General features: G+C 45.3%; 1 protein-coding gene across 8 annotated transcripts in view; it reads left to right on the forward strand.

The window, feature by feature from the left end:
* Positions 1–24,835, forward strand: part of pde4cb (phosphodiesterase 4C, cAMP-specific b) — a 93,884-nt gene extending 69,049 nt beyond the window's left edge. For 7 of the 8 annotated variants that reach the window (XM_042056309.1, XM_042056307.1, XM_042056308.1 and 4 more), the window contains 14 exons: positions 6,006–6,197; positions 9,697–9,733; positions 10,143–10,216; positions 10,342–10,391; positions 12,238–12,350; positions 13,577–13,670; positions 14,652–14,824; positions 15,679–15,777; positions 16,708–16,872; positions 17,866–17,965; positions 18,764–18,918; positions 19,411–19,533; positions 21,561–21,743; positions 22,106–24,835. In XM_042056309.1, the coding sequence (XP_041912243.1) occupies positions 6,006–6,197; positions 9,697–9,733; positions 10,143–10,216; positions 10,342–10,391; positions 12,238–12,350; positions 13,577–13,670; positions 14,652–14,824; positions 15,679–15,777; positions 16,708–16,872; positions 17,866–17,965; positions 18,764–18,918; positions 19,411–19,533; positions 21,561–21,743; positions 22,106–22,612 (2,065 nt within the window). In that variant the 3' untranslated portion in view covers positions 22,613–24,835. Of the gene's footprint in view, positions 1–6,005; positions 6,198–9,696; positions 9,734–10,142; positions 10,217–10,341; positions 10,392–12,237; positions 12,351–12,733; positions 12,753–13,576; positions 13,671–14,651; positions 14,825–15,678; positions 15,778–16,707; positions 16,873–17,865; positions 17,966–18,763; positions 18,919–19,410; positions 19,534–21,560; positions 21,744–22,105 lie in introns of those variants that run through there. The other variant, XM_042056314.1, reaches the window with a different exon arrangement.
* The last annotated feature ends 265 nt before the right edge of the window (positions 24,836–25,100 follow it).

Genomic DNA, 25,100 nt, shown 5'->3' on the forward strand with positions numbered 1-25,100 from the left:
GCTAGTGTGTGTGTGTGTGCGTGTGTGTGTGTGTTTGCTAGTGTGTGTGTGTGTGCGTGTGTGTGTGTGTTTGCTAGTGTGTGTGTGTGTGTGTGTGTGTGTGTTTGCTAGTGTGTGTGTGTGTGTGTGTGCGTGTGCGTGTGTGTGTTTGCTAGTGTGTATGTGTGTGTGTGTGTTGTGTGTGTGTGTCAGCGTGGCCCCCTTTTCCTTCCTCTGTGCAGGCGCTCTCAGAAGTAGTGAATGTTTGTGCAAAACACACATCTGCCCTCTTCCTGAGAGCACGGCGTGTTTGCGTCTGGCGCTGTTGTTGGAGGAGAAAAGACAACAACCTCACACTGTCGCCGGGGCCAAGACGAATCTGGTGTGGGTCTGCCGGGTCCGCACCGGACCCGAGCCGCGTTGGGGCCAGATGCCAGGCTGTGGTGTGGGAACGAGGGGGAACGGAGGGGTGTTGTTGTGAAGATGCCCCTGAGAGATAAGATCTCCGTGAAAAAGCCGACGGAAAGCAGCAGGCTCCGGCCTCTCATCTTCTGAGCCCCTTCATCCTGGTTCCCAGGGTCTCCCCACGCTGTCAATCACATCACAGAGCTCAGATGGAGCCGCCATGGACCAATCACAGATCGGAACTTAGACGGAGCCGCCATGGACCAATCACAGATCGGAACTTAGACGGAGCTGCCATGGACCAATCACAACAACACGGACCTCAGACGGAGCCGCCATGGACCAATCACAGATCGGAACTTAGACGGAGTCGCCATGGACCAATCACAGCACAAACCTCAGATGGAGCCGCCATGGACCAATCACAGCACAAACCTCAGACGGAGCGTCCATGGACCAATCACAGCACAAACCTCAGACGGAGTGTCCATGGCGACGGGTCTGCTGCAGGGCATCAGTAGGGACTCTCTACACACCAGTATTGGCACCCACTGATACTCTATAAGTTGTATAATAATAATAATAATAATAATAATAATAATAATAATTATTATTATTATTATTATTATTATTATTATTATTATTATTATATTACATGTGGGGCAGCCGTGGCCTACTGGTTAGCGCTTCGGACTTGTAACCGGAGGATTGCCGGTTCTGAACCCCGACCAGTAGGAATGGCTGAAGTGCCCTTGAGCAAGGCACCTAGCCCCTCACTGCTCCCCGAGCGTCGCTGTTGTTGCAGGCAGCTCACTGCACCGGGATTAGTGTGTGCTTCACCTCACTGTGTGTTCACTGTGTGCTGAGTGTGTTTTGACTAATTCACGGATTGGGATAAATGCAGAGACCAAATTTCCCTCACGGGATCTAAAGAGTATATATACTTATACTTATACTTACTTATATACATTGTTGTTTGTTATTTGCAACATTGTTTAATTCTTTTATCTTGTTATATATTTTATCCCTGAAAGCATCTGCCCTCTGTTAGCCAAACGGCAGCTGTATTAGAGCAGGCTGGTAGCCATATATGGAGAGGAGGGTGAGAGTGTGTGTGTGTGTGTGTGTGAGTGTGTGAGAGAGAGAAGATCTCAGTCTAATGCTCTAATAATGGAACTCATTTGGAGTTCAGCTGATTGGGCTCACATCTTTGGGAGATGTCTGATAATCAAGCCAAGCAAATGCGTGTGTGTGTGTGTGTGTGTGAGTGTGTGTGTGTGTGTGTGTACGTGTGTGTGTACGTACGTGTGTGTGTGCATATGTGTGTGTATATGTGTGTGTGTATGCATGTCTTTGCGCACGCATGTTTGTGTACACATGTGTCTCTGGTCTGTGTCTGTGTGTGGGTGTGTGTCTATGTTCGTGCACACATATGTCTTGTGTGTGTGTGTGTGTGTGTGTGTGCGTGTGTGTGCTAATGGTGTGTGTCCCTGTGTGGCATTTGGTTTGTTTCAAATTGCGTCAGAAGAAACAATACAAAGGGTCTGGACCGGACCAGGTGGGGGGGTGGGGTATGTGTGTGTGTGGGGGGGGGGGGTCAAGGTCACCTTGACCTCCTCCTCATGCCTCGGCCTCCTGACGCACGGCGCCTCAATTGTCAACTTGTCAAATTGTGCACTGGACATGAAGAAAGAGCCGCAGCAAGGAAGGGAACCCTGTGTTCTTTACTCAACTCACCACCATGTGAGAAGAGAGAGAGAGAGAGTGTGTGTGTGTGTGTGTGTGTGTCTGGTCAGATCTGGTGTGTAGGTGCTTTTGTGGGCTACTGTGTGTCACCAACTCCCCAGCACACACACACACACATACACACAACAGCAGCAGCAGCAACAAACACAATGCTTTTGTGTTTAGAGTGTAGAGATCTCTTTAGTGTGTGTATAGAGTGTGTGTAAAGAGTGCAGAGATCTCTTTAGTGTGTGTATAGAGTGTGTGTATGGAGTTTGTGTATAGAGTGTGTGTAAAGAGTGTAGAGATTTCTTTAGTGTGTGTATAGAGTGTGTGTATGGAGTGCATGTATCAAGTGTGTGTATGGAATGTATACATAGAGTGTGTGTATGGAGTGTGTGTATAGAGTTTGTGTATAGAGTGTGTGTATGGAGTGTGTGTATGGAGTGTGTGTATAGAGTGTGTGTATAGAGTGTGTGTATGGAGCAGGGGTGGGCAAACTGCGGCCCGCGGGCCGGATCCGGCCCGCCAAGCACTTTCATCCGGCCCGCCAAGCATTTCATTTGGTTATCAGGCTGCTCGCTATTTTTTTCCTGCGATAGAGATGACGTTGGTTAGCTTTACTGCAAACTGCTTTTCACTCTCCTTAGAGAACGTTTACAATGTCAATGTCAAAACATTTGGATCAATCCAAATGTTAAATAGAGATAACATGTTAAACTAAGTTAGCTCTTAGTTGTCTCCTTTGCAGCAGATCTAACGTGAACATTATGCAATCCATTTAATTGGGAATGCGTCTGCACTCACGAGAGGGAGAGAGAGCCGCAGGTTCCAGCTGGCTTGTCATTGTTGATAATTGATATCTCCTTCTTATAAGAAACTTTTAAAAGGAAATCATGAAGGCAACAGTAGTTCCCACTACTGACCATTTAAAAACTGTGAGGGGGCCCAGCTGTAGGTACAGCACTAGCCATAGCGGAGCAGGCAGAAGATCATTGAGAAATAAACGTGAATTAAAGCGACTGTCTTAAAGCGACAGTGCACAATTTATACATTTGTTAAACAGCATAATATTAGCAGTATTTTTAAGCAATTCATATTTTGAAATAAATACTTTTCATACTAAATTATAGGCTATACATTTTTTATTTTTTTATGTATGTGTTGTGGGGGGGGGGGGTTTGTTGTGCGGCCCTTGGCCCTTGAGCCAAAAAGTTTGCCCACCCCTGGTATAGAGTGTGTGTCTAGAGTGTGTGTATGGAGTGTAGCGCTGTGGTCGTCTCTGGCAGAGAGCTTCACGATAGCAACACTAGAAGTGTGACACAATGAAAAGTGTCACTTCCTGAGTTGTGACTTCCTGTTGGGGCCGATATCTCTGAGGCACTGCCTGATGACCCCTGACCTTGTTTACCTCCCGTTGCCCCGGATACCTACTGTTACTACGCTACTGTTGCGGTGGAGAGAACACCTCAGAGTGACTTACTTGATCTCACATACACATAAATCATTGCTGTCCGTAGTGCATTTTACAACACAACAACAGTTTGATTTAATTCCTGCTTTTATTTCTTATAATGTCTTTATTGGGAGACATGACTATGGGCCATTACATAGATAACATATATTTAGAGATGTTTCTCTATAAAGTAAAAGCGGAGTGACTTGTGATGGTATGTTTAGTGTTGTGTTAGCCTTACTCTGTGGAGCAGAATGCTCAGAGAGGCATGGAGTCGGACTGAGCAGCGCTGGGTCCACCTGACAACCTGGAAATGGAAAGGTTCTTTCTCTCTCTCTCTCTCTCTCTCTCTCTCTCTCTCTCTCTTTATCTCTCTTTCTCTCTCTCTCTCTCTCTTTATCTCTCTCTCTCTCTCTCTCTTTATCTCTCTCTCTCTCTCTCTCTCTCTCTCTCTCTCTCTCTCTCTCTCTCCGAGCGCCAAGGAGAAGTATTTTTAGCCTGTGCTGGCCTCGGCCCACGTGTTTCTCCAGCAGACGGAGCTGGGAGAAGACACGAAAGCCTTCCCCAGGGACCGGGCACTGACTGTCCAGGAAATAAAAACACAGAGAGAGGAGGGGAGGGGGAGAGGAGGAGAGGAGAGGAGAGAGGAGAGGAGAGGAGAGGAGAGGGGAGAGGAGAGGAGAGGAGAGGAGGAGAGGAGAGAGGAGAGGAGAGAGGAGGGAAGAGGAGAGAGGAGAGGAGAGGGGAGGAGAGGAGAGAGGGGAGGAGGAGAGGAGGGAAGAGGAGAGAGGAGAGGAGAGGGGAGAGGAGAGGAGAGGAAAGCGTGCTGATGAAGAGCTCTGTGTTTCTGGAGTGGCCTCATCATTACCCTCCCTCTCCCTCCCTCTCTCTCTCTCCCTCTCTCTCTCACCCCCCCCCTCTCTCTCTCCCTCTCTCTCTCCCTCCCTCCCTCTCTCTCTTTCTCTCTCTCTCTCCCTCCCTCTCTCTCTCTCGCCCTCCTTCTCTCTCCCTCCCTCCTGCTGTAAGCTGATTCTGCTGGATCAATCCAAATCAAGTGGTCATTAATGTCAAGGTTTCAGTGGAACATGAATACAAAGAGCACTTCATTAGATAGATAGATAGATAGATAGATAGATAGATTGATAGATACTTTATTGTGGATGAGGAGCGTGGGGTGGGGTGGATGTTGCCCCCTGGGCCCCTGTGGATGGGGTGCGGTGCGTGGGGTGGGTGGGTGTTGCCCCCTGGGCCCCTGTGGAGCCTTTCCTCACCCTCAGGAGCCTGTGCAGTCAGACAGAACCGCTCTGAATGGCACACAAGTATCCTCTCATTGTCCATTGTGTGTTACGCAACTGAGCAGACCCTCCTACTGCCAACTCCAGGCGCAACTCTTACAGAAGGGACAGGTTTACACCCTCCTACTGTCAACGCCAGGCGCAACTCTTTTAGAAGTGACCGGTTTAGACCCTCCTGCTGCCAACGCCAGGCGCAACTCTTACAGAAGCGACAGGTTTCTGCTGGATAAGATGGAGTGTCACATGCCAGCAAGCAGAGTCTCAGAGTAACTGGCAGAAAAACGTCGTAATCAATAAATCCATATAAGGAGATTGCAGGAGATATCAGTTAGATATTAGAAGAAGAGTTTGGGTTCAGCACAATTTTACTTAGGATTTTCCCTAGGGATTGTTCATATGGTCATATTGGTATACTCTCTTTCTCTCTCTCACACACACACACACACACACACACACACACATAATGTTGAGGCACAACAACTTAATTATCATCAGGAATGCTGCTTTGGTGAGTGATCTCCAGCGCGGCCCGTGAGTAACCCTGCCACGCCCGCAGGATCAACTCCGCTGTGCTGGCCTGTCAGGCTTGGTGGTGAAGTGAAATTGGTGCTGATTGAGTGTGCGTTGGGGAAGGCAGAAGACTGGCTCAGCGCTGGATTCTTCAGGCCTAATTAGTGCTGTTCTGTTTGCTTTGCGAGTGGTGAGAAAGCGGCTCTGTGGTCAGGCTGACGTACACAGTGAGGTTAGCTTTGACATCCAAATGACGCCAGTGCTGCAGCGTGCTCCAATTTGTCTCACATTTGACACAAAAACTGTTCAACAACTCAAGCTGTGTTATGCTTACTGATAAAAAGTGATCTCTACACACGCAGGCACTATAAGGCATAAGGTCATGACCTACTGACCGTGTGCTACGGCAACCTGAAGCTCACACCAGGAAGTGGATTTCCAGGATGTGTCCTGAACACCTTTTTATTGTCCATGTGCTAACCTCATCTGAAATCCACCATGACCCTATTACACTGATGCAGATTATCTACATGTGCTAAATGTGTGTGTGTGTGTGTGTGTGTGTGTGTGTGTGTGTGTGTGTGTGTGTGTGTGTGTGTGTGTGTGCGTGTGCGTGTTTTCTCTCCCCTCTGCAGTTTTGACGTTGAGAATGGCTTGTCAGTGGGCCGCAGTCCGCTGGACCCCCAGGCGAGCCCAAGCTCGGGGCTGGTCCTGCAGGCCAACTACCCCCACAGCCAGCGCCGTGAGTCCTTCCTGTACCGGTCCGATTCTGACTTCGACCTGTCGCCCAAGACCATGTCCCGCAACTCCTCCACCACCAGCGAGCTGTACGTCCCTCACCTGTAGCTACACACACCTCACACACCTGATGCATAGAGACTATCCATGTTTTATCCTGTAGCTACACACACCTGATGTATAGACTATCCATGTTTTATAGAGACTATCCATGTTTTATCCTGTAGCTACACACACCTGATGCATAGAGACTATCCATGTTTTAACAATTTATGCCCTTCATACTGGTAGTGCAGTTTGATAGTTCAGCTTTTACAAATATATTGTATGTGTACAGTCATGTGGAGTAATATTACTAAAACATATTACAAATGACATAAGAAGTAACATATTACAAATGGCATAAGAAGTAACATATTACAAATGACATAAGAAGTAACATATTACAAATGGCATAAGAAGTAACTGTTTGCAGAAGCCATTAATAGTCACACTCTTTGCATCACCTTTGCAAGGTACTTTTTCAGGATCTCTCCAACATCTGAGTAGTTCATGAGATTAGAAATTAGGATTATTCAATCCTCACATCACTTTCAGATGATATATCATTTAAATTATCAATTATTCAATCCTCACATCACTTTCAGATGATATATCATTTAAATTAGGATTATTCAATCCTCACATCACTTTCAGATGATATATCATTTAAATTATGGTATATAATTATACTGTAAGTTGTACATGGAATCTAAACGGAGTAGATTGTCTACTGGACATGTGATGTCAAATACTTACTTTCCACCGTAGGATTAAACACCGATAATAAGGTTATATAAAGTAATTGTATTAAACTAGATTTGCCTTTCCTGAAGAAATACCAGTGCATGCAGAGCAAAAGATTAGAAAGATAATTTAATAATAAAGTTAATTTAATTATAAAGCAAAAGATTAAACTTTTAAGTGCAATTCATTGCACTTACAGAATGACCAACAAAGGAGACAATTAAGGACAAAGTGTAGAGTGGTTTACAGACTAACAGATTGCAAGAGAGAGACAGTCAATTCATGAATCAGTTAGTTGAGCTGGAGCTACACCTATGTTAAAATGACTCAACATTATTGGGAAAGTGGAGAGTTGTTCAAAGACTGTTATATTGAAAGATAGAAAAAAGTGAGGCAGTCAATTAATTTAAAGACAGTTAATTAAGTGGTTATATCAACAAGACTTTACCTAACATTATTGGGATGAATGAGTTTTATATATATATATAACAGATGTAAACAATAATGTTTATTAGTTAAAAGCCTTGGTATATTTGGTGCTAATTCAATTTACATTAAGTGAAAGAGAAGAGAAATAACAGGGGGTAATAAAAGCAAAGGTTCAGTTTCTTTGCTTCCCAATGCTGTGTGCTTAAATTCTTATGCATACGCCCCATTTTGAGTGTCAAATGCCTGACCCCTTTGGAAAGCTTAGACACTGTAGTTTCTTGGACAACAATCAGAAAAACTGTGTGATATACTGACACAGAGTTAAAGAGGCTAGAATATTATTTTCTCATTCTCCCGGATAACAAGCATCTCTGAACTGACCACATTTCACTCCTTTAGGTCACTTGAGATGACTTAGAAACACAACTGAGCCCTAGCATCAGGTCTTGTGAAGCTGTGTGCAAAAGTAGATCAATATAGAATGAAAACTACTTACTTTAGACCATTATTTGCCGAGGTATGCTCATGCGTTTTGTAAAATGCCCTATGGAAACTCCCCATAGGACTTTTGGTTATCCAAAATGCATACTGACAATCAAATGCTTACTGCATATGAACCCCTTTGTGTAGAAGCATAATCTTGATTTCAAATGAAAGGTAACACATTGAAGTTTCATGCTTGTATTTGGATTATACTTCAGGGGTTCTGATATGGAATGACTACACTAAATATGGAATAATTACAAAAAAATATAAATCTTATATAATCTTATCTTATAAATCCTATAATTTCTATTTTTAATTAAATTGGTGGACTATACATCTGCATCACTAATATTGGATCAAATGAATGAGAATATTCAATTTCTATGGATTCTTGTGAATATTTCAAGACCCAATATGCAATATCTAGCATATTGCTAAGCAAGCACACCAGTGATTAAGCACAAGTGGATAAATAAAAGGTCGACATAAAGAGTGAACAACAGCAGGGAATAGCAGGGAATAATGACAAGAAAGACAAGCTAACATGATGACATTTCTACCATTCATTCATGATGGACTCCACCATTCATTTTCTATGGGAGTTTTTTTCTTGATTATCACAAATATTTTAAAAAGCACAAAGAGTAGAAAAGTGAAAAGATATAGCTGATGTGTCCTGTATTAGACCTACGGAATTAAGTTTGAACGAAGTTTCTACTTCGAGTCGTGCTTGAGTTATTGTGCATAGAAATCGGTAGGAAGGAATGGTAGTAAGAAGCCTAGGAGCTCAGTGCATTACGATGCATGCACTGTAATAATATTCATCACAGCCCTTCAGAAGCTGTCTGGACATGTGCCATTACACCTTTCTCAATAACAGGAGATTAGTTCTGTCACTTCCACAATAACAGAGGAGATTGAGACATTCTTCACTGCGTAATCCAAATTACAATCCACTATTTCACTGTTACCTGCTTTTGTGGAGCTGTTTTGCTTTAGTAGGCTTGAGTTTATCAGGTGTGTGTGTGTGGTAGGGGTCTAATTGGCTAATCAGGTGTGTGTGTGTGTGTGTGTGGTAGGTGTCTAATTGAGGTAATCAGGTGTGTGTGTGTGTGTGGTAGGTAGGTGTCTAATTGAGGTAATCAGGTGTGTGTGTGTGTGTGTGTGGTAGGTAGGTGTCTAATTGGGCTCATCAGGTATGTGTGTGTGTGGTAGGGGTCTAATTGGGCTCATCAGGTATGTGTGTGGTAGGTGTCTGATTGGGCTCACTGTGTGTGTCCGTGTGTGTGTGTGTGTGTGTGTGTGTGTGTGTATTTGGGTGGGCTCCTGAACCATCAGCAAGTTCTGCAGGTCACATTCTCCTACTTGTACAAAACACTGGGAAGTCAGTTGGCTACCGCGGTGAGAAATGTGTGAAAAGTATTTTTCTTTCTCTCTTTTCTTTGTTTTGTGCATTCGCTCGCATATAGCCAGGTTCTCTCACACCCCAGAGTAGCTGTCTTAGCTAGCAGGCTCACCGATGCTAAAAACACCAAAACAGTGTTTTTAGGTCTGTTCAGTGAACAGACAGCACCAATGGAGTCTGACTCTTTATGCACTGTTATAAAACATGCATGACAAATATGTGCACACCAAGTTTGGAGCACACATGTTTGGTGCCAAACGTTTGACGCAAAGACTGCAGTCTGACGTCAAACAGGTCTATATGCTAATAAGCTATATGCTAATTATAAGAAACGAAGCCAAGCATGTTGTTTCTGTTTGTTGGCATTCTGAACTTGGAGCATGAATCTTTCCTCTGTGTGCTCTGTGTGCTGGGATGCCCTCAGGCCTTGCACATGGTCCTACCTGTGCCACAGACCATAATACTCTGTGTTGTGTTTGCAGACACGGAGAAGACATGATCGTCACACCTTTTGCACAGGTAAACACATTTGAATAACAATACAGCGCAGCAAACAACTGATGTAAAATAGGCAGATGTGCCAGATATGCCAATATGCAAAATATACAAAATACACAGCGCTTTAAAGGGAAAGAAAATATTATTTCAGCAATTGTCTTTGAGATGGTGTGATGTACTGAATGTCCATCTAGACGTTAAAGAAGGACAGACGGCTGTTTACTCAGAAGCTCATCAGCCAGCATGCACAGAACAACATACGTGTACTTAACAGAGGGGCTGCATAACGGTGGCCAGTAGGGCCAAAATTAAGATTATGAAATGCAGGGACCAAAAAAACACAACAGATGTGTAAACATGCAATGGTACAGTGGATCATTGGATGCCCCCCTGAAATCCAATCTGATAAAAAAATGAATGTTTCCACCAGGTTCTGGCCAGTCTACGAACTGTTAGAAGCAACTTCGCTCTTCTGACTCACCTACAGGATCACATTGGCAACAAGTAAGTCATTGAATTATATACTCTATCAGAGTCTCTCTCGTAAAACACACACACATGAAGACAGTAGCTGAGTGAGACAATAATGTCTTTCACTCTAACTCGCTGATCCATGTTCTTTTCAACAGGAGACCATCTGGAAACAAACCTCCCGCCTCGTGCAAGCCACACCTGCCAGGTCAGTGGAAACACCTGCTTGTCATGCAAACACACACACCTGAGCACTTCACACTGTTTTAAGGCAGCGTGACAGCAAAGGGAGACGTTTTGGTAGACGTGCTCCCTAAGGGAAGTGCAAGCCCTGTATCACGACCTGACAGGAACACATTCAACATGCCAAAGAATTGAAATGCATACTCACAGCTGTGACGTGTGTGATTAAGCACTTTTGAGGTGATTTATTAGCCTAGAAATCTAGACGCACCCTAGTGGCGGCAAATTAATTTTCTCAGCCTGTACGTCTAGTATCAAACCATAGGGATTTCTATTGGCTAACACCGTGGATGTTATTCAATCACAGCGCTCTATTTTGTTAGAGAGTCTTAAGGCGGGCTTAACAGGATAATGACAGTCCTGCGACGGTGAACAACAAGGAAGGTGGCTATGGCGAACGAAGAGCGGTTGTTTGAATCGGCGTTGGCGTCAACTTTGGAGAAGTTGGACTTGTGCTTTTCTTTGAAAGTTGAGCAACACAATGCACTTAAGTCATTCCTTTCGAAGAAGGATGTATTTGCCGTTTTGCCGACCGGATATGGATATGGTCGTAGCACTGGCCTATTGCATGCCTAGGCAGTTTGAAAGACAATTCTCTGCCCGCCCCTTGGATTAAGCGAGGTGAATGGTTCGATGCCAGACTATACATTTCAATGATATAGGATGGCCCGCCAGGCTAGTGATTTATGGGATCCTCAGAAGTATGGAGATATATTCTGACAGGCCACAGTTGAAAGTGTCTCGCTCAAATTGCTCACTTGTTAGAGGATGAGAAGTGATGTTCCGTTGAAGAATGACATAGTGGCTATCTGACTCCCTGTCTGCCTGACATAATGAAACGGTGTTCGCAGCAGCCCTTACCTCACTTCCTCCTCAAAGCTGAGGGATTCTCCTCGACTCTCCACACAATTTTCAAATTCACAACTTGTAATGTTTTAATATCTTAAAATCTTAATATCTTTCAAATCTTATGTCCCAAGAGAGGACACATCATATATAACATGTACACATATTTTTCATACCACTAAGTACAATTGTAATTAACTTCATAAAAATACTAATCCGTGCTGTGTATACCGTATAATACTGGACCCTATACATCTGTACTGCCCTGCAGTATATTGAGCTTTATACAACTGTGCTAAGTATAAGTATATAAGTTTACAAAAAAAAAATATATACACTTTTGATCCTGTGAGGGAAATTTGGTCTCAGCATTTATCCCAATCCGTGAATTAGTGAAATACACTCAGCACACAGTGAACACACAGTGAGGTGAAGCACACACTAATCCTGGCGCAGTGAGCTGCCTGCTACAGCGGCGCTCGGGGAGCAGTGAGGGGTTAGGTGCCTTGCTCAAGTGCACTTCAGCCATTCCTACTGGTCGGGGTTCGAACCGGCAACCCTCCGGTTACAGTTCCGAAGTGCTAACCAGTAGGCACGTGCACACACACACACACACACAAAAACGCACACGCACGCACGCACGCACGCACGCACGCACACGCACACACACACACACACTACACACACTACACACACACTACACACACACACACACACACACACACACACACACACACACACACACACTACACACACACACACACACACACACACACACACACACACACACACACACACACACACACACACACACACACTACACACACACACACACACTACACACACACATCTCAGGACATCCCCGCTCTGCTCTTCAGATGAGACGTGTCAGAAGCTGGCCAAACCCTTCGGTTACAAGTGTGTGTGTGTGTGTGTGTGTGTGTGTGTGTGTCTCTGCTCCTCAGATGAGGCGTGTCAGAAGCTGGCCGTGGAGACGCTGGAGGAGCTGGACTGGTGTCTGGACCAGCTGGAGACGCTGCAGACGCGCCACTCCGTCAGTGAGATGGCCTCCAACAAGGTAACACACACACACACACACACACACACACACACACACACACACACACACAGTCACACACACACACACACACAGTCACACGCAGACACACACACACACACACACATACACACACACACACACACACACACACACACACACACACACACACACATACACACACACACACACACACACACACACACACAAGCCACGTCAGTGAGATGGCCTCCAACAAGGTAACACACATACACACACACACACACACACACACACACACACATACACACACACACACACACACACACACACACATACACACACACACACACACACACACACACACACACATACACACACACACACACACACACACACACACACACACACACAAGCCACGTCAGTGAGATGGCCTCCAACAAGGTAACACACATACACACACACACACACACACACATGCCACTCCATCAACGAGATGGGCGCCGACAAGGTAACACACACACAAACACGCACATTAATTCCTTATTTGGATTGTCATGTAGGATACATATCATGGCAGAAACCAAATAAGCTCTCAGTTTAAAGTGTTCAAGGTCTGCATAGTAAATGCAACCATGATGACTTATGCATAGAACCTATATTTTTGTAATATGCCATTTCTACATCTCTATTATTATATTGTCCACTATACAGTACATTTACATTGTTCTAAGCTGTCAATGAATAGGTTTAACATTTTAATACCAGCAGTTGGTTTATTTAGTAAAAATAAGAATAACAACAGATTTTCTGTGTGATCTACAAATATTGGTCTAAAGTCATCTTGAACTTATCAAGAAAACAGAATCAAGTGCCAGAAATGTTTTTCCAAAAGTGAACCAGCTACTGGGTCCCCCTAGTGGAGAGATGCAGGCATGACTTGGCCTTCACCAGATCCCAATACTACTTAAAGCTGCATTAGACTTTTGTTGTTATTTTATTTTCGAAGATGCAGTATTAAATATATAATACTAAAAACAATGCATACATACTAAATAATGCATATCACATACTAAAATAGGAGACCTTTTTAAGTGTGTCATTTTTTAATTGCTTTTTTTCTCCTTGACCTTCATCAGTATGGAGTCTTATCAGTATTGTGCCTTATCAGTTGCTGTACATAGGTGTAGCTATTGTGCCTAGAACTGGTCTGGACAGGTATTGATTATGTCTCAGGTAATGATTATGTTGTTGTGTCTTCCTTACAGTTTAAAAGGATGCTGAACAGAGAGCTGACTCAGCTATCTGAGACCAGCCGCTCAGGAAACCAGGTGTCCGAATTCATCGCCAGCACTTTCTTAGGTGAGACACACTTGCATTGGCACAGTACTTTCTTAGGTGAGCCACACTTGCATTGGCTCAGTACTTTCTTAGGTCAGACACACTTGCATTGGCTCAGCACTTTCTTAGGTCAGACACACTTGCATTGGCTTAGTACTTTCTTAGGTGAGACACACTTGCATTGGCTTAGTACTTTCTTAGGTGAGACACACTTGCATTGGCTTAGTACTTTCTTAGGTGAGACACACTTGCATTGGCTCAGCACTTTCTTAGGTGAGACACTGGCGCGTGTGTTGGTCCAATAGTTTCTTAGTTGGGAGACTGACGCCTGTGTTGATTCAGTCAGTGATTTCTTTGGTGGGAGACTGACGCCTGTGTTGATTCAGTCAGTGATTTCTTGGGTGTGACGCTGACGCCTGTGTGGGGTCAGAGAGAGAGAGACTGACGTCTGCGTTGGTCTCTGCAGAGATAAGTGTGGTGTCTTTATCTCACAGCAAAAGCCTCTGGAGCTCCTAGAGTGGAGAGTGGCGAGGCCAGTGTGATAAGTGTTGTGTCTCTGTCTCGCAGTTACAGAAATAGACTCTCTCAGAGGGAGGCCAACACACACACACACACACACACACACACACACACACACACACACAGCTGTGCCAGTTAGCTGCTATCAGTTGTGTCTCTTACACTCAGGCCTAATTCCCACTCTGCAAATGCAAAACGGCATATAATTGCTATAATAATTGTTGCTGTTTAAAGGTTGTTTATGATCAACTTTACAGGATAATAGCTGTCCACTAAATGTTTTGTCTGTTTACTCAAAAGTGAAATGTCCAAAAGTGAAAAGTGAAAAAATTCTGTCTTATTGTGAAATGTGTTGTTCTCTGCCTTGTGCTCCTCTAGTGTCAGAGCACTGATAAGGGTCAAGTTCCACCAGTACTACAGTTCTATCCACTCATTAATTTATTTGTGTGTGTGTGTGTGTGTGTGTGTGTGTGTGTGTTTTAGAGAAGCAGCACGACGTGGAGATCTTGTCTGCACCTGCCAAAGAGAAGGAGAAGAATCGTCTGCCCATGTGTCAGATCAGCGGTGTGAAGAAGCTCACGCGCAGCCCCAGCCTGCTGCCCACCGCCATCCCCCGCTTCGGGGTCAGCACCGACCACGAGGGCCGCCTCGCCAAGGCCAGTCAGCGCCGCTCGTCCGCACGCACACCCGCACAGCCACAACCGCTCGTCCGCACGCACACCCGCACAGCCACAACCGCTCGTCCGCACGCACAACCGCTAGTCTCACACACAAGCGCTAGTCCGCATGCACACCCGCACAGCCACAACCGCTAGTCTCACACACAAGCGCTAGTCCGCACGCACACCCGCACAGCCACAACCGCTAGTCTGCACGCACAACCGCTAGTCTCACACTGTCACAACCGCACAGCCACAACCGCTAGTCTGCACGCACAACCGCTAGTCTCACACTGTCACAACCGCACGTCTCACACACAACCGCACGTCTCACACAGCCACATGTGGATTTGGGCTTCTATACTCTATACTTCTATACTTTACTCTCTTTTTGGTGGTCCTAGAGAGTTGTTTGCAATATTGAACCAACTTGTATGTAAATCCAAACAGTTCTGCAACGCTGCCATTGTGTGCGAGTTGTATGCCAGTTTAAATCATATAAATCCTCTGACATAAAAAGCAATGTGCAAAGACAATAAGCAAGGTGGTTCAGTGAGTAGGCCTATTATGTAATATACTGTTGAAGTAGGTCTACTGTTTTTTTTTTTTTTTATCTAGGTGGTCCGTGAGTTTGTTTATATTGGTTAAGTGGTCCTTGGTCTGAAAAAGTTTGAGAAACACTGTCCTAGAGGAAGGTGTAGCCTTGTTAACTTGCAGCCCACCAGTCGTATCAAAGTCAGTTTGTAGTTCCACTACGCTTAGCTAACCCACTACAAACCGGTGTACAGCCAGCTTCTGACCGCAAACACCCTGGGCTGACCTCTCCCATGATTTCTCTCCTGATGTTGTAGGAGTTGGAGGACATTAACCGATGGGGCCTAGATGTCTTCAAGGTGGCGGAATATTCCGGGAATCGGCCTCTGACGGTGGTGATGTACTCCATATTCCAGGTACGTCCTCTGTCTGTCTGCTGAAGGCTGAACTGGACGCAGCATTGCGTCTCCCCCAGCTCTCCGTTTCACTGCACCGTAGAACTAACACCTCGATCACAAAGACGAGCTCGCACAGACGAGCTTCACTGCACTGTAGAACTAACACCTCGATCACAAAGACGAGCTCGCACAGACGAGCTTCACTGCACTGTAGAACTAACACCTCGATCACAAAGACGAGCTCGCACAGAGAGAGCTTCACTGCACTGTAGAACTAACACCTCGATCACAAAGACAAGCTCGCAGAGAGAGCTTGACTGCACTGTAGAACTAACACCTCGATCACAAAGACGAGCTCGCACAGAGAGCTTTAATCAGGAGTGGAGGACACCCACTGCTGCGTCATTTGGTTTTCAAATCGCAAGATTTTCAGTTTCCACCCATGAATAATGACATACACTGTACCTCAGTGAATATATGTATAGAGCATTATGCATCCTCACCCAAATCACTCACCACTCACTATAAGCCATCAGCATAATCACACATCAGGAGCAGAAATGGCCACGTTTAATCATATGAGCTGTTTTTCAGTGTGTTTCTTCCTCTGCGTTCTCTCTTCATGTCATCTTCTGAATGCACTAGTCAGGAGCGAGACTTGCTCAAGTCCTCTGTTCTCTCTTCATGTCATCTTCTGAATGCACTGCTCAGGAGCGAGACTTGCTCAAGTCCTCTGTTCTCTCTTCATGTCATCTTCTGAATGCACTGCTCAGGAGCGAGACTTGCTCAAGTCCTCTGTTCTCTCTTCATGTCATCTTCTGAATGCACTGCTCAGGAGCGAGACTTGCTCAAGTCCTCTGTTCTCTCTTCATGTCATCTTCTGAATGCACTGCTCAGGAGCGAGACTTGCTGTTTTTCAGTGTGTTTCTTCCTCTGTTCTCTCTTCAGGAGCGAGACTTGCTCAAGACCTTCAAGATCCCCACAGACACCTTCCTGACATTCATGATGACCCTGGAGGCCCACTACCACTCTGACGTGGCGTACCACAACAGCATCCACGCAGCGGACGTAGTTCAGTCCACTCATGTGCTCCTCTCCAGACCTGCGCTCGAGGTACGCGGCGTTGTACATACCTCACTCACTTCACTCTCAGAGACGCTGGTCTCAAGGTACACAGCGTGGTACATACCTCACTCACTTCACTCTCAGAGACGCTGGTCTCGAAGGTACGCAGCGTTGTACATACCTCACTCACTTCACTCTCAGAGACGCTGGTCTCGAGGTACGGAGCGTGGTACATACCTCACTCACTTCACTCTCTGAGCAGGGTTGTGCAAAATTCCAGAATTGAATTGAAAATGGCTCTTAAAGGTTGTATCAGCGATTTCAGGCCCAAACATAAATTCACACATCACATTCATCTAATCTTTCCTAACGATCCGCTAGCTGTCTGCCCCATAAGCAGGCCGTCAAAAAAACGCATCTCTGTAGGCAGCCTAGGCTCCGAGATCTGTACACAAAAACAATTGCTACCAACAAGGGTTGGCAACCCCTCAAAGACAAAATAAAGTTTTTCAACCAATAACCGACGAGATGCACGTTTAGGAGAGTTTTAATTGCACGGGAGTTAGGGGGAGGGTGTAGCTCTCTGTTTTGTTTGAACATCAACAGAAGTGACGTATCCCCGCTATCGTTGATACAACCTTTAAATCCCAATTCAATTCTTGAATTTCACTTGCATTTCAATTGAGGTAGCAAACAGGAAGCAGAATTACAATTTGAATTTTGCACAACCCTGTCTCAGAGAAGCTGGTCTCGAGGTACACAGCGTGGTACATACCTCACTCACTTCACTCTCATAGATGCTGCTTGCAGGCTGGAGACAAACATAAACATTAGAGTTAGTTCAGGACAAACGTAAACATTAGAGTTAGTTCAGGACAAACGTAAACATTAGAGTTAGTTCAGGACATGGCGTTACCCACTTGACCCGTGCTGTGTCAGCATGTCCTGTTTAAATGTTTTAGGAGGTCAGTATGAGGTCAGTATGAGGTCAGTAAAAGGTCAGTAAAACCCCAACTGTGGAAATGTTCTTGTTTGTTCCAGGCGGTGTTCACTGACCTCGAGATCATGGCGGCCCTGTTTGCCAGTGCCATACATGACGTGGACCACCCAGGGGTGTCCAACCAGTTCCTCATCAACACGAGTAAGTAGTCACATGACCGATCCTGCTGGCTTCTTATAGCATAGATATATATAATAAAGGCTAGATGTCTTGTCTGCGCTGCTGGCCAATGGAGTTCGACGTCCGCACCTTACAGCCATCGTGCCTAACTCATAACATTGTGTTTCAATGGTGCATACTTTTTAAATAACCATAACTTGCTCAATTTTCTACCGATTTTCCAATGGTTTGGTTTGTTATAAACATCAGAGATGTAGTTATGACACTGCATACTTATGAAAAATTATAACTTAAAATGTTCAAGCATCCACATTATAGCTACGTCAATAATGTTTGTAAGAAACGAAACCGTTTGTAAATCTGTCAAGATTTCACCGAGATAAGAGTATTTGTGTTCGTGCAGATTACTCACCTTACATCAGGTACCACAGAGCCCACCAGATAGCTTGCCTGTGACAAGATGGCCGCCGGTGATGCCGTTAGAGACTCCGCCATAAGACATCTAGCCTTTATTATGTATATCTATGTCTTATAGCGTATCCTTACTGTCGTGTAGTCACATGACCGATCCTGGAGCACACGTTACCAGAGCTCTCTTCCCCTGGAGCGCACGTTAACAGAACTCCCTGGAGCACACGTTAACACGTCAACAGAGCTCTCTTTCCCTGGAGCGCACGTTAACAGAACTCCCTGGAGCACACGTTAACACGTCAACAGAGCTCTCTTTCCCTGGAGCACATGTTAACACGTTAAAGCTCTCTTCCCCTGGAGCGCACGTTAACACGTTAACCGAGTGACCCGTATGCCCTTCTGCCCCAGATTCGGAGCTGGCGCTGATGTACAACGACGCGTCGGTGCTGGAGAATCACCACCTGGCCGTGGGCTTCAAGCTGCTGCAGGAGGAGAACTGCGACATCTTCCAGAACCTGAGCAGGAAGCAGAGGCACTCACTGCGCAAGATGGCCATCGACATGGTAGGAGCTTAGTGGGTGATGGGGGATTGTTCCTGTGCGCTTTACTCACTGGAGCCACTTATGAGAACCAGTGCATTAGGGAATGCTTACAGATAGCTGATCCATTCTAGAGTCTGAACAAACTCATTCCAGTGTTTCCCACATAAAATTTAATTCTATTTGTGGTGGTAGGTTTGCAGAATTAACTTGAATGCAACAGTTTTTAACAAATTAGCGCAGCGTGGTTATGATGCTAACCAGCTTTAAGCACAATTTAGTACAACCTGGAAAATCATTGTGTGGTGGTCAATGTTGATATTGTGGTGGGCCGCCACAAATAAGTCAATGTATGGGAAACACTGCATTCTAGAGTTTTTAGGTCTGGGGCTGATGTTGGATTTAAAATATGTCTTTAATTTGTATTAAAGCACTGTATTAAAGTGGAAAAGAGCAGTGGTCGTTTTTTGACAGATTGTAGAGATGTATGAGGTGGACACACGCTTGTTTCTGCAGGTGTTGGCCACAGATATGTCCAAACACATGAACTTCCTGGCCGACCTGAAGACCATGGTGGAGACCAAGAAAGTGACCAGCCTAGGCGTGCTGCTGCTGGACAACTACTCGGATCGCATACAGGTCAGAAACACTCCTCATGATCAGTACCTCAGGACTTTATGTGTGTATTGCTTCAGTTAATTCGGTCAAAAACACTCCTCATGATCAGTAGCTCAGGACTTTATGTGTGTGTTGCTTCAGTTAATCCGGCCAGAAACACTCCTCATGATCAGTAGCTCAGGACTTTATGTGTGTGTTGCTTCAGTTAATTCGGTCAGAAACACTCCTCATGATCAGTACCTCAGGACTTTATGTGTGTGTTGCTTCAGTTAATCCGGCCAGAAACACTCCTCATGATCAGTAGCTCAGGACTTCATGTGTGTATTGCTTCAGTTGATCCGGCCAGAAACACTCCTCATGATCAGTAGCTCAGGACTTCATGTGTGTATTGCTTCAGTTGATCCGGTCAGAAACACTCCTCATGATCAGTACCTCAGGACTTTACAGTATGTGTGTATTGCTTCAGTTAATCTGGTCAAATTTTAGATTGCCAACAACATAATGATTATAGTAACATGGGCGTTCTTCTGTGAAGCACGCATATCCAGACTGTATGCATGTGTGTGTGTGTGTGTGTGTGTGTGTGTGTGTGTTAGGGCTGTGACGATACACCAACCCCACGATTCGGTTTGTATCACGATTTTTGACCCACGGTTCGATACAAACCTCGATTTTCCTTTTATACTATTTGGTAAAGTTGAACACATAGTCTACAATGAAAGCAACGGTATGAAATTGTGATTGATTTATTTATTTTTGGACAACGTAGGCTACCAGGAAGTAAAGCGTGAGATGTGAGATGTGTGCTGCTTATGCGGCCGCGTAAGCAGCAAAGCACTGCGTGAAACACTAGCAATGGTGTGTCGCGGTTCTGCCTTTTCACACCGTGACACGGGTTTGTGGATATGAGTGTCGCGATTTCGGTTTCGAATCAGATATCGTTACAGCCCTAGTGTGTGTGTGTGTGTGTGTGTGTGTGTGTGTGTGTGTGTGTAGTGTATGCATGTAGACCTCCAAACTGCACCTTTATCCTCTTGTTAGTGTTAATGCATGATATGTATGTTCCTCCAAATGGCTAGCCAATCTTTTTCCTTCCAATAGCTACTTTAACTAAATGAACATGACTGAGAGCTACCAACGTTTTATATTATTAGTAGCACATAGTTGATCTCCACCCAAAAACTGTTTTGATCAGATTAGTGACTGTATTATCAGATTTATTAACATTTCCATTCAACCTTTCGGAAAGCTACTCAGAAACAGGTAGGGAGCTAAACAGGTGGGGAGCTTAACAGCTAAACAGGTGGGAAGCTAACCAGGTGGGGAGCTAAAAAGCTAAACAGGTGGGGAGCTAAACAGGTGGGGAGCTAAACAGGTAGGGAGCTAAACAGCTAAACAGGTGGGGAGCTAAACAGGTGGGGAGCTAAACAGGTAGGGAGCTAAACAGCTAAACAGGTGGGGACCTAAACAGGTAGGGAGCTAAACAGGTGGGGAGCTAAACAGGTGGGGAGCTAAACAGCTAAACAGGTGGGGAGCTAAACAGTTGGGGAGCTAAACAGCTAAACAGGTGGGGAGCTAAACAGGTAGGGAGCTAAACAGCTGAACAGGTGGGGAGCTAAACAGCTAAACAGGTAGGGAGCTAAACAGGTGGGGAGCTAAACAGGTGGGGAGCTAAACAGCTAGGGAGCTAAACAGCTAAACAGGTGGGGACCTAAACAGGTGGGGAGCTAAACAGCTAGGGAGCTAAACAGCTAAACAGGTGGGGACCTAAACAGGTGGGGAGCTAAACAGGTAGGGAACTAAACAGCTGAACAGGTGGGGAGCTACCCGTAGGTCATGAGCTACCTGTTGGACCTGACCCCTGCTCTACAGGACATTAGTGTGTCCGTTTCCTGTCCGCAGGTCCTGCAGATCATGGTGCTTTAGTAAGACAGTTAGGCTATCATTCCACACCCTCTCCAGGACTAAGCCGTGTGTGTGTGTGTGTGTGTGTGTGTGTGTGTGTGTGTGTGTGCGTGTGCGCGCGCACGTCTGTTTCCTGTCTGCAGGTCCTGCAGAACATGGTGCACTGTGCAGACCTGAGCAACCCCACGAAGCCTCTGGAGATCTACCGGCAGTGGACGGACCGCATCATGGTGGAGTTCTTCACCCAGGGCGACCGCGAGCGGGACAATGCCATTGAGATCAGCCCCATGTGCGATAAACACAATGCCTCCATCGAGAAGTCGCAGGTGGGTCTGACCGGGACGCACGGCCATTTAGAATGACCGTTTGGAGGACTCACATGATAAATAAACTAATCAGTAAACACTACACAAACCTTGTTTCAGTGGGTTGTCATAAATAATCAATAAGCAATCAGCATCTGTTGATGCCATGTTCACAGTAAGGACCACAAAATGGTTGTTGTAGCTGAGAGTTGTCTCGAGTCAAAATGTATTGAATATCTGTAAATAGTTATTGATAGTTGTGACTCTGGCATAGTGGTCATGTACATTACTTTGCTGAATAAATGAATAAAGCCTGCTAGTTTAAGACTCTTTTAAGTTTAAGACTTGCTAGTTTAAGACTCTCCTGTTTTTTGCAACACCAGGTGGGCTTCATCGACTACATCGTCCACCCGCTGTGGGAGACCTGGGCGGACCTGGTGCACCCAGACGCCCAGGACATCCTGGACACGCTGGAGGACAACCGGGAGTGGTACCAGAGCATGATCCCCCGCAGCCCATCGCCCGAGGAGTGCGCGGACAGCGACGGGCGCTCGGGCGGCCAGGGAGGGGGCGGCTCCAGCCTCAGCTCCTCGGGCGTCGACAAGTTCCAGTTCGAGCTGACGCTGGAGGAGGAGGGCGAGTCCGACTCCGAGGCGCCCCAGGAGGAGATGTCTCCGTCGGGGGGAGAGCTCTCGCCAGCCTCCCCCTCCTCCTCCAGAACTACGGGGCCGGCGCTGGGGCTTCTGAGCGGGTCGGTGTCCTGCGGTCAAGGCCAGCAGAGGACGTTCCTGCCCGCTGAGCCCGCCACAGGGTTCCAGGCCAGAGACGGCAGCGACAACGAACTCGAGCAGGACACCAACGGGCTATCGTGCCTGCGGCTCGGGACATAGCGCCCCCCGAGGAGCCCACCTCACGGCCCGAGAGGGGTTTGTGATGGCGTGTGTTAGACTCACCTGGCGTCTGGGTGCTGATGGCTGGTGCTTTGGGAGAAAGAGAGGCACCGATTGGCCGGGGAGTGATCGCCGCTCCAATCAAACACAGTGTAACACTGAAAATGACTCTGTTCAATCAAACAAGAAAAACCTCACTTCACAAATTCAGATCTTGTTGAACAAGAATGTGTTTTCTAATCTGAGAGACCGCTTTTGTTTTTTGTTTTTGCGGTTTTATTTGAATGGGTGTCTTGAACATGAGACTGCTGTTTGTAGCCGTTTGCACAGACACTGGACCTGCAAGTAAACGACGAGTAAACGACTGCTCGTTCGAGGTCTACTGTGAAAGCAAGGGAGCTGCCTTCTTTTGAGGGACGAAACGTTTGTTGTGCATCTTTTGTGTCTGTTTGAAAGCTGTGTGACGTTAGAAGTCACAGTGAAATAACAGGGTCTTGGAGTGATCGCTCTAGTGGGTAAAGCCCACCTAAAATACTTTTTTCGAGAAATAAAATCGAGCAGCGATCTCCAGCTGTGCCAGCTGGGTAGCCGCAAATTACCATGACAACCAGGAAGGGGCTGTTTTACCAAATATTTTGATGAATCCTCAGAAAATTGTGACATCAACCTCAGGGTATGAATCGTTGTTTTAATGTAGCAAGAACTTTATTCTGGGTTTTCTTTTACCCAAAACATTTTAATTGATTTTTAGATACATGTAAATATTTGTTATTTTAGAAATTCACACCATAATAAGTTCTGGTTAAGTCAGGTTTATTTATTTAGCACTGATTTGTGTAATGCGTAACCACAGACAGTTGTAAACATAAGCAATCACTAAATGGGAAGGATTGCCCATAGATTTTATGATATTCATAATATTGTTCTCAGTGTAGTTTAGTCCACTTTCATGAATATCCTAGACATGTTTGTAAAATCATCTAAAACCACCACTTTTACACTCATACTTGTCCAAGTGTTCTGTTGCAGTTTGACCTTGGTTACGGCAGTTGTGCTCTTGTTCGAGCGCTTGACCCTGTATTACATGTGAGGAGGATGGAGGGCGCTCTGTCCAGAGGCCAGTAGTGCTACCAGGCCTGCTCCACTGAAGCACTTTACAACTTTAAAGGAGAGGAAAAGGGCTTGAACATACAGTACCCGCACAGGAGAGCCGCTGGGCGCATGTCCTGTCCTCTGGGCTGAGGCTAAGCACACATGCTCTCAACGCATATCAGCATTACACACTTTCATTCAGAATCTGTAAACGCCTTTAAACTATGTGTCGGCAAAGATTTTAAAACGTTTTTAAAAACACTACAAGCAGCAAATGTAAAGGCACTTAATTGGCACTGAAATGTTTTGAAACTTTGTGTTGTGATTAGAGAATGTTGTTGTGTCGTGTTGTGAGGAGTGCTGCTGTTCTGAATAAGTGCCTGCGATCAGTGCGGAGAGTTGTTCTGTAATGTGTAAATCCAGCCAAATAAACTGCCAAACAGGTGAGAAAGCGCCAGGAAGGCCGCACCCTCACAGTGTCCACAGATGATACTCGTGGGACTCCCCCAATTAAAGAGCACACAGTTTTTAGACAAACTCCTCTGTCTGTCTGCCTCAAACTGTCTCTTAGTAAGTCTTCGGGTTTTCAAGCATTTCTGACACCTTTCATCGCAATTACTGATAAACTTTAAGATCAAACGCTAAATACGATTCTGTCGACACTGACCACAGGTGAGGGAATGATAAACGTGAGGTCAGGGTGCTGTCCATTATCAAATAAGAAACATTGAAATCAGTACCTTGAGAACCTTTCAGCAGAGCTGAGCTGACCAGCCGCTACATGAGACGAGTCCACAGCAGCACGTTCTCCCCCGCGCTGCGCTGCGTTGCCTTATGTGTCTTTTAATCTATTCTGTTGTGCCGAGTTTTGATGTATGTATGGTATGTATTTCGAGTATGTGTTACGTACTGTATCCAAGCTTATTGGGCGCCCATGACTTCCAGTGTTCCTTAAAAAGGTCTGTGCTCATCACTCCAGTAGCGCATGGTAACCTGTCTGTTTTTATCCACATGCTAAGCCAAAAGACTCAAGTTTCAAGTTTAGAACTAGTAATAGGCTACCAATAATTTGTTATCAGTACAGAAAATGCACTTATGTTTTATGTACGAGAATAAACAAGTATAAAAATGTTTTACTTTCTAGAGTATGTATGTGTGTGTGTGTGTGTGTGTGTTGATTATCATAATATTATACTACGGAACCCTATAGTGGGGTCATTGCAAGATAATTTTTGGTATATATCCAGAAAACATGCGCTCATTTGACTAAATTGTGTTCACATTTTACTAAATTGTGCACGTTTTACTAAATAGTACACTCATTTGACTAAATTGTGTTCACATTTTACTAAATTGTGCACATGTTTTACTAAATAGTACACTCATTTGACTAAAT

The sequence above is a fragment of the Alosa sapidissima genome, chromosome 12, assembly GCF_018492685.1.
Source record: "Alosa sapidissima isolate fAloSap1 chromosome 12, fAloSap1.pri, whole genome shotgun sequence".
In the NCBI taxonomy this organism is placed as follows: domain Eukaryota; kingdom Metazoa; phylum Chordata; class Actinopteri; order Clupeiformes; family Clupeidae; genus Alosa; species Alosa sapidissima.